The 9,638-nt window shown below is 47.3% G+C and overlaps 1 protein-coding gene across 1 annotated transcript; it reads right to left on the reverse strand.

Annotated features, from left to right (window-relative positions):
- Positions 1 to 142: 142 nt before the first annotated feature.
- Positions 143 to 6,468, reverse strand: Krt2 (keratin 2). The gene is made up of 9 exons (XM_015493407.2): positions 5,753 to 6,468; positions 4,537 to 4,751; positions 4,144 to 4,204; positions 3,472 to 3,567; positions 2,700 to 2,864; positions 2,352 to 2,477; positions 1,316 to 1,536; positions 877 to 911; positions 143 to 777 (listed from the first exon to the last, which is right to left on the reverse strand). The coding sequence occupies exons 1-9, from the start codon at positions 6,392 to 6,394 to the stop codon at positions 266 to 268; spliced, it is 2,073 nt and encodes a 690-aa protein (XP_015348893.1). The 5' UTR covers positions 6,395 to 6,468; the 3' UTR covers positions 143 to 265.
- Positions 6,469 to 9,638: the final 3,170 nt, after the last annotated feature.

Here is a 9,638-nt window from a genome sequence, read left to right on the forward strand (position 1 = left end):
TGGGCATTGCAGGGACATAGGGGACCAGGAATGGGGCATGGCTGGAAGAAAAATTTGGACAGTGAAGTTTTTCCCCAGAACACAATGGGTATCACTGGCTCTAACCAACTGGTTTGGAAAGATCTTTCAAAAACTGTATATGGACATCCCTTTCCCCCAAATGCCTTCAGAGATGGCATTTGACAGAATTTGACTTGCTGTCAGTTAGAGGCACAGAGACAGGCTTCTACATTCTGGAGTGGAAGAATCGGGAAAGGACACCATCTTATCTAAAAGAAAAGGTCACACCGGAACCACAACCTTCACCTGAGCCAGAACCACCCTTTTCAGAGCCAGAAACTCCCCCTCCAGAGCCAGAGCCTCCTCTGGAACCACCTCCAGAGCTGAATCCTCCTCCAGAGCTAGAACCTCCTCTGGAGCCTCCTCCAGAGCTGAATCCTCCTCCAGAGCCGGAGCCTCCTCGGGAACCTCCTCCAGAGCTGTATCCACCTCCAGAGCCAGAGCCTCCTCTAGAGCCACCGCCAGAGCTGAATCCGCCTCCAGAGCTGGAGCCTCCTCTAGAGCCACCGCCAGAGCTGAATCCTCCTCCAGAGCTGGAGCCTCCTCTAGAGCCACCACCAGAGCTGAATCCTCCTCCACCACCACTTCTGGAACCAGACCCTCTGCCTCCAGAGCCGTAACTGCTACTTCCAGAGCTGAATCCTCTACCTCCAGAGCCCTGGCCTCCGAAGCCAGCCCTGGATGCCACATTTGAAGATATGGTGCTGCTTGTCACGGCTGCAGGAGAGAGAATGTTACCACAGAAAGTGCCGCCCACCTCTGCCTGCTGCACCCCACACACCACCCCATAGGACAGGACCACACCCCACTACTTACACACAGTCACGTTGTTACTGCATTCTCCAGACATCCTGTCAGGGAGAGAGAGAAACGGATTTGTGGCAGAGTACTTAAACTGCATGCATCTTGCTTTATAATTTCCATCTACAAGTGTGCAGTTTAGACACTAAAATCAGCCACCAGGGACTACCCTGTCTTCATACCACTTTGCTTTCTTCTTTCAGAAAAGATCAGCGTTCTTAAGTTCTTGCCTAATATATTTTAATATGCCTGTTAATCATTCCATACTGATGAATAGGCAACTCTACACCAATGTTTTGTGTCTGTAATTTTGGCTTAGGGAGCATAGAGAACACCAGATCTCAGCTGTCAGAAGCCCTGTCCCCGCTCTGTTTTCCCTGCCTTCACTGCAGCCCTGGTAGGAGGAGAAAGAAGGTGGCCCAGGGTTCCCTTCTCCCCTCCCAGTGCCCCTCACCTGTACTCCTCGCCCTCCAGCAGCTTGCGGTAGGTGGCAATCTCCACGTCCAGGGCCAGCTTGGTGTTCATCAGCTCCTGGTAGTCACGCAGCAGCCGGGCCAGGTCCTCCCGGGCCTGCTGCAGGGCCTCCTCCAGCTCTGTGAGCTTGTTCTTGGCATCTTTGAGGGCGTGTTCTCCACGCTGCTCAGCATCTGCAATGGCATCTTGCACACTCTTACACTAGGAGAGAAGGAGGGAAAGTTTCTGTTTATACAGAGGGTGGAATCTGCCCCGCAGAAGGAGACAGGGAGCAGAGCTGCCCAGTTTGGAAGGCCTGAGTCGCTGGCCCGAGTGCTGAGTGCCCCCTGAAGTGAATTCAAGTCACAGACACTGTGCTAAAACTCACTGCTGTCTCTGGGGTACCTTGCTCCCACCTTCCCTTTGACCAGACCCTTAGGCTTTCTCCAAGATGTCCCTGATCCTCAAAGCACAGGGTCAGGATCACTGTCCTATTCTCATGCAAATGAAGAGGTTCCATGCAGAGTGCTTTGCAGGACTTCTGCTTAAGGAGTCAACTCTGCCCCTCATTATCTGATCCACAGCTAATGTCCAACCCCTGGCCAGCCCCTCCAAAACTCAGGGCACCGCTCCCACCCCTGGCCTAAACCCAGTCTGCTGGTGCCTAGGCCTGTGCCACACACAAACACAAAACTATGTCTGCAATCCTCAGGGGGGAAAAAAAGACTTTTGCCTTTTTTGCTGCTGCTTCTTTGACTCAGGTAGGCAGCCAAAAAGTGATCACAATTATTTCCCTTCACTAATCCTTATTTTGAAACGTCTCTTAGACCACTCTAAAAATTGTTACAGCCTTGAATTAGGTTTAGGGAGAGAGGATCAGGATCAATATAAACTAGATTAGAAGCCCTCAGTGTCTCCTGTCTCTCTCCCACACATAAGCACACACACACTCTCACACACACAGTTACCACTGTCCACACCACCCTGAGCTCTACTCAACCAGTGGAGCTGGACCAATCCTAAGGGGAGCACCTCACCTGCTTCTTCACGTGTGAGATCTCTCCTTGCAACCTCTGGATCATGCGGTTCAGCTCGCTGATCTCCATCTTGATCTCTTTCAGGCTCTCTCCATGTTTCCCCGCAGTGACCTGGAGCTCCTCATACTGATATGGGAAGAAGAGGACAGTTCACAGGGGAGTCCAGCCTGGGGCAGGCTCAACTTGACCCAGTGGGTATCAATCTGGACACTCTTTCTTGGGAATGATGCCCAACTTTGCCCAACTTCCATTAAAGAAGCACACCAGTAATCTTACTGTACGTGTCCTGGCTGGGGTGAAGCCCAGCTTGTAAGGACCTGTGGCTCCTCCTAGTTCCCCAGCACTTGCCTTGCTATGGTACAGGGCCTCTGCCTCGTCCTTGCTCCTCTGAGCGATCTCCTCATACTGGGCCTGAACCTCAGCAATGATGCTGTCCAGGTCCAGGCTGCGGTTGTTATCCATGGAGAGGATGACGTTGGTGTCAGTGATCGTCTGGTGAAGCTGAGACACTTCCTACAACACACAGGGAGATCTGGCCATGACCTTCTGCCCACAGCCACATACACTCTCAGACTAAGCATGCCCTGGTGGGATGCTATGCCTAGGCCTCTCCTGAGGTTGCTCTCGGAACTATGGGGGTGTGTCTGGGTTTCTGAGCCTCCTAGTCAACAGCTTTCACCCCTTATGCCTGTAAGTGCCTCAGAAAGAAGCTCATTCATGGCAAATACCTTCATTTTTTTTTCTTTCTATTTCACCAATCATGTGCGCCTCTAGACCAGGGAGAGGGATAAGGAGACATAATGCATTTTTATCTCTGAAGTATACTGGGCAGAGAAATGGGCACAGGACAATCTCTTCCTAAGGGAAGCTGGGCTTGTAGGGGATTGAGGGAGGAAAGTTGAAGTGGTATTTCTTGAACCTCACATCCTATGACATCAGAGAAGAAAATCCTTCTCCCTCAACACCTGAGTTATAGAAGTTCCTAGTGGGGGGATGGTGGCACCTTGAATTCAGTCAAGGCATAAACCCCATTCTTTCCTCCGTTTCACCAACTGAGTAGGACTTTCCTTTGGTGGAAAGGGTAGACAGTAAGGATATAATCCAGGAGAAGGCTTCTTACCGCTTCATAGAGTGTTCTCAGGAACTCAATCTCCTGGGTGAGTAAGTCCACATTGATCTGCAGATCCACCTTGTTCGTGTATCCATTGTCCACATCCTGCAAGGAAGGTCAGGGGTCTCTGGTGAAACTCGGATGGTCCTCCATATGGTTCCAGCCACTCTCCTCTACCCAGTGCCTGTGAGCTGCTCTCCAGTATCTCAAGCACCTCCAGATAAGCAACATCCTGATAGAGCCTCATTTGGTGTGTGGTTCACCATGCTCCTCTGCAGGGTGCTCCATGCCCATGCCCTCTGCTCATACCCCCAAGACCAAAAGAGCTTGCATGGAACAAAGCTTTGCTAACCATTCTGTCCCCTGTTTGAGACATGGTGTGTTCCCACAATGGGTACAATGGCCTCTGTGGACTTCCATAGTCCTCAACCCTCCTCTCCTGTCTGTCCATCCCACCTCTCCTGAATTTCCCTGGATTCTATTCCAAGTCCCCTGCAGGAAAATTATCTCCAGAAGCTTGAACTGCAGAAACCCTATTTTTTCCATAAGAACAGGCCACAGACATGTCATCCCTATCTCTAGCTACTGTGCACTCACAGCTGTTTCCCAGCCTTCCTGTTGGGACATGATGGTGTGTGAAGCACCCTGTTCACATCCCAGCCGTGGCATCCTCTTGCTTACCTTTTTAAGTGTCACAAAATCATTCTCGAGCGCTGTACGCTTGTTGATTTCATCCTCATACCTGTTGGGACCCAGATGCGGCAGTTAAATTGGTTCTAGTTTATGTATTCTTTTCTTTTCCTTTTTCTACTGAATTCACCTGAAATGCCCATTCTCTGAGAATATTAAACACTCTTTAAACACCTAATTGAAACTATGATATCCCAAATGAGGATAGATTTCTATAAGTTAATCTCAAACATGTGAAAATATGATCTCTAAAACCATAAGTTCTTCCTCACAAATAAGTGACAGATACAGACACCTCTCCCCTTTGTCACCACAAATGCCACTGGGAGAAGAGTGACTGGATGTTCCCTTAAGTGTCTATCTCCACACATCTACTTCACCTACTTCTTCTTAAAATCCTCCACAAGATCTTGCATGTTGTTCAGCTCTGAATTCTGCGAGGTTCTTTCGGCATTAAGCCCATCCACTTGTTTCTTGAGCATACTGATATAGGCTTGGAAGATGGGGTCTAGATGGGTGGTCCTGGAGCTCACGTCTATTTGCTGCAGCAATTCCCATTTGGTCTGCAGCACCTGGTTCTGCTGCTCCAGGAAACGGACCTGCCATGACCAAAGAAGAGCACATCAGGTCTGGTTCTCCCTCCACACCAGTAAGCCATGCTCGCCCCACACCAGCTCTGGTGCTGCTCTAGGATGTAAGGAAGTCATAAGACTTTATGCTCAACAGTCAGAGGGAGGATGGAGAGAGCTGGGCAGAGCTTCTGAGGTCCCTGCCCTCACACTTGGAAAGTTCTACAACTCCTAAAGCTATGCCTGGCCCTCTCCGTGCACACAGCTCTATTTCCTACGCCCACTGTTTTGTTTGCAACTGCTCCCAAGACTCCAGGCCATTTGCCTCCCTCCTCCTAGTAACATTCCATGCCAAGGTCCCATAAATTGTGGGGAAAACCAAAAGCAAGCACCCACTGGCGCTGTAACCCAAGATGCTGAGCACATGTCCCAGAGGGCAGGGCTCCTTGCCTGGTTTTGAAAGCCTTGTAAAGTCCTGACTAATTCAAGGCAGACAAAACAACAGACAGGTTCATCTGCCTTGAAATGGGAGAAAACCCAGTAACACCCCAAAGTGACACCAATAAAGACTTTATGGGTGACAAAACTGAGAACACTTCTCTTAAAGGCCAGAGTTTCATTCAGCTCCAAGCATATATTTCAAGTTCTGCTTCCCAGAATTTCATAGAGTAATCACTTTTCAGGGAAGGAGAAACTACCTTGGAAGAAGTTTTCTCACCAATCACTTTCCGAACCTGCTGTCACATAGCCTGACCTGTTCAGTCCACTAATTGCTATGTGGATTTTTCTGTGATTATCAGGATTTTCCATACATATTAGTTATTTGGACTGAAAAATAAAACCGAAGAGACAAATAATTCCTAACTGTAGACTGTTGCGGGAAACAGAGCCTTCAAAGCCAGCATCTTTGCCATTAAGAATTTGCAAATAACCCAGGCTGCAATGGCCACACCAAGGGGCTTCTAGAAGGAACGAATCCTTGTCCTTTCTTTTACAATTAGCACTGAAGGAGCCAGCTTCTTCCATCTCACCTTGTCGATGAAGGAAGCAAATTTGTTGTTGAGAGTTTTGATCTGCTCCCGCTCTTGAGACTTCACGTTCTGGATTTCTGGGTCAACTTTCACGTTGAGTGGCTGCAGGAGACTCTCGTTGACAGAGACTTCGTGGATGCCACCACCAGGAAATCCTCCAGGGCCAGAACCACCAGGGCCACCAGGACCCCCAAAGCCTCCAAAGCCACCAGGACCTCCAAAGCGGCCTCCACCAAAACCGCCACCTCCGAAGCCGCTGCCGCCTCCGAAGCCACTGCCTCCACCGAAACCGCCGCCGCCAAAGCCGCTGCCTCCTCCAAAACCACTGCCACCTCCAAAGCCACTGCCGCCTCCAAAACCGACTCCTCTGCCACCAAATCCACCACCGGAGCCAAAACTTCCACCTCCTCCAGCCACACTTATGGAGATGCTCTTGGTCCCTCCAAGGCCAACAAGACTCCGACTGCCAAAGCCGCCTCCACCGTAGCCCCCTCCGCCACCTCCATGGCGGCTCAGGCAGGAGAAGCCCGAGGTCGATCTTCGGCTAGCCCCGGAGACCACAGCGGAGCCGCTACTGAAGCCCCGGTATCCTCCGCCGCCGCCGCCTCCTCTTCGAGATCTGCACGAGATCTGACAACTCATGATGCCTTTGCCCAGCAAGAAAGGTGGAGGTTCAGAGAAGAGCTGAGGCTGGAGACTGCACTGTGCTGTTGGGAGACTGTCAGGTCCCCTTATATACCTGCCGACTAGGTGTTGGTGTGCATGGGTGTGGGCCCACTTATACATGGGTTTGGTCTACCTGGAAGGTATTCCTGGTGAGTGATTATCAAACTTAATAGCCATTAAAAAAAAATCTACTAATCAGCTCCATTCCAGAACTTGCTTTGATTGCGAACTTCTGTTTATCTGGACATCTGTCATGCAATTTAATTTTTGTAAATTCATCAGAAGAGTAGATTAGGATTTGGGTTTCCCAACCTGAAAAAAAAAAAAAAAAGACCTTCTGCAGAATGCTGCTCCCTGTTCTGGATTGATCCAAGGGAGGCTGGCTACCACCCAGGCCTGTGTAGGCTCACCAACACAGATCTGCAATGGGAGAGAGGACAGATTTCGAGATGAAGCTAACCCCTCAGCCTTGTGGCTTTCCTGGCTTGTCCTTTCCCTTCAAAAGAAAGAGTTGAAACAAGAAGGAAGATTCTGCAGAGCATGCTCATGATATGGGGAAATAAATAGGCATCATGGTGTGGTGCAAAAGAATTGTCATTTGTCAAAATATCTTGGCTCTTTCCTTCCCATGCCACGCCAGAAATATGCAATAACCAGACATAGGGTAGAGGTGCATTCTATCCTGAAACTAGAAGTTTTTATAATCATCAACTCCATCACTTTCTATACAAAAATCCAAAAGGGCATATAAGGTTCCCTGATTCTGGGTCTGTGTGACTCCAGGCATTTGATGACAGGTTGCAATCAAGGCTTTACATAACTTCAAGATCCAAGTGTAGATTGACTTGGTGGTTCAGTAATCATGTATTGCCTGGTGGTTCTGTGAAGCAATTAGGAAAGCACGCTCTTTTCTGACATTCAGAGATGGATGAACATCAGAAGACCCATCCAGTCTAGCCAGTCATCAAAAGTACAGAGTATTCACACCCAAACTCAGCTACAGTCTCTCCTGTCTATGAAGTTAAGTATGTGGGAGACACACTTTGGAGTAATAGAATTGAGCTGCAAGTCAAAAGTTTGAGTCCCAATTTTGCCATTTATTGGCTTGAATTAAACTCTGAGGCTGTCTTCTTATCTATAAAATGGGAAATGCACCTGAAATATTTTGAAAACTATGACGCATGATGTGAATGGTAGGTTTCATCATGGTTTTGAACAGGCAAAGATATTTCCTTTTCTTTTCAACCTTGCCATGTTATGCTCTCTTCCAGTGGATATGACCATGTACCCTATATAGGCATCATTAATTCCAGAACCAAGATGTTCAAATCCTGACACAAAGTCAGCATAAAATCATGTTTAAAAAATTACAAAGCTTTAGCTTTAGTCCCAGTTTCATTGTATTTTAGAAAAATGATCTTGAATAATTCAGAGTCTTCTTTAAGCCTCAGTTTCCTCATCTGCAGAATGAAGAAGGAGGAGGACAAAGATAATGTACACAGGTGCAGAACACAGTTGCTAGTTAATAGCAGAAACTAAATTTTATTTATCTTCCAGCTGCCTCCCAACAGTTTACCAACCTTGTCATAACAATAAAGTAGGGGTGGAGATGGGGATAAATCACTAGTCAAGATATGTGATTTGCAGTAAAAAAAAAATGCTGAAGAAAGCAAATTCATGTGTTTCCTTGATTTTTTTTCCCAATCTGGCTTATATAATCATAATCATGCAAATAAACCATAAAGCTAAAAGCTTTGGAGAGAGTCTTAACCCAAAGCCAAATGTGTCATTATCTATGGATATCTAAACAACGCCCTAATTGTCCATTACTCCACTATGACTATGCTGAGGCCATGCCAGCATCAGAGGGGTCTTAATCCCTCTGTGAAGGAACATTTAGTGAGCCTCCGCCTGTCCTAGGCTTGTGCTGGGCTCTTGGTCTGCATGTTTTACTGCATTGTATTTTTTAATAGTTTTATTTGGTTTTAGATATACTTGACAGTAGAGTGTATTTTGACATATCATACATACGTAGAGTATAACATAGTCTACTTAGGATTTTTGCTGCATTTTAATTCTTTTTTCCCATCCTCTTCACCAAGCATCTTCCCTTTCTAGACCCATCCAGTGATGTGTGAAAATCAAGTTGAAGGAGCATCTTTTCCTCTCTTGAAATGTAGAGGGTAGAATTCATGCAACTTAGATATTCTGTGGCATGTTATTTTCATATTTTTAAAAATATTTCTCCTTTTGCACAGTCTTAATATGTTTTTCTAGAATAACATGCTTTGCATTCTTTGAGGGACTGAAATGTCAAAAAGTTAAGATTCTTGGTCTGTGATTTTTGCCATTCATTTCCACTGTGGTCCTCAATTTCTTCATCTATAAATGGGAGCATTTATCCTGGATCGCCACTATCTCACAAGGACAGTGACCTATTGGGATAAAGGGTTTAAAACTTTGTTGTCTCTGAAAACAGGACAGAAATCCTATAGAACAAAATCCTTCTTCTGGCTTCCCAGTTCCTTTTGCAATGAGCAGCCAGTAAGCCCAAGATCCAATATATTTTTCCCTATAGTTTTCAAAAGCACAAATGTCGGCCAGTGGGGCAGAAACTGAGCCTCTCTGTTAAGCCGTGAGGGATCTGACTGTATAACTGATGGAAAATAAATTAAATTCTCAGCCATACATGGATGTTGGCACCAAATTCTCTGGGAGGGAATAAATACCCCCTCCCTTCCACTTTCTTAGCAGTGTGTCCACCTTCCCTACAGTCCTCTTTGTTTTGCAATAAGCCATCTCCTTGGACTTCCACAGATCAGTGTAGGTCAAATTTATCTTTACCAGAAACCTCCATCCCCTCGGCACAGAGTGCTCACTCAGGGAACAAGCCTATCATGAAAAAGCCATCCTGCATCAGGATCGCCCTGATGTGCAGGTAGGACATTAGCAATGCTGAGTTCACAGCCTCTCATGGACCTGGTCCCTAACGATCCCACCAGGAGAGCTCTTACATTCTGTCCCAGCCCCATAAGGTTCTGTCCTCAGGCCCCACGGGGTTCCTCTCTCAGTCCCAAAGACTCAACCATCTGCAGAAGGGAGTCAAAAAGCTCTCCCCAAATGGAAACCAAGTCTTTGAATTTAAGAAGCAAAAACCAAAGAAAGAAGCCAAAAACCCTCCTCCTCCAGCCCCTGCCGCTGGTTTCGGGCTGCTCAAGGG

Source organism: Marmota marmota, unplaced genomic scaffold, assembly GCF_001458135.2.
Source record: "Marmota marmota marmota unplaced genomic scaffold, marMar, whole genome shotgun sequence".
Lineage (NCBI taxonomy): Eukaryota > Metazoa > Chordata > Mammalia > Rodentia > Sciuridae > Marmota > Marmota marmota.

Coding starts and splice junctions, on each gene's coding strand:
- Krt2 (XM_015493407.2), bottom strand. CDS start 6,394: ATGAGTTGTCAGATCTCGTGCAGATCTCGAAGAGGAGGCGGCGGCGGC. Junction 1,537..2,351: donor TCTCACACGTGAAGAAGCAG/GTGAGGTGCTCC, acceptor CTTCTCTCCTAG/TGTAAGAGTGTGCAAGATGC. Junction 778..876: donor CAGTAACAACGTGACTGTGT/GTAAGTAGTGGG, acceptor TCTCTCCTGCAG/CCGTGACAAGCAGCACCATA.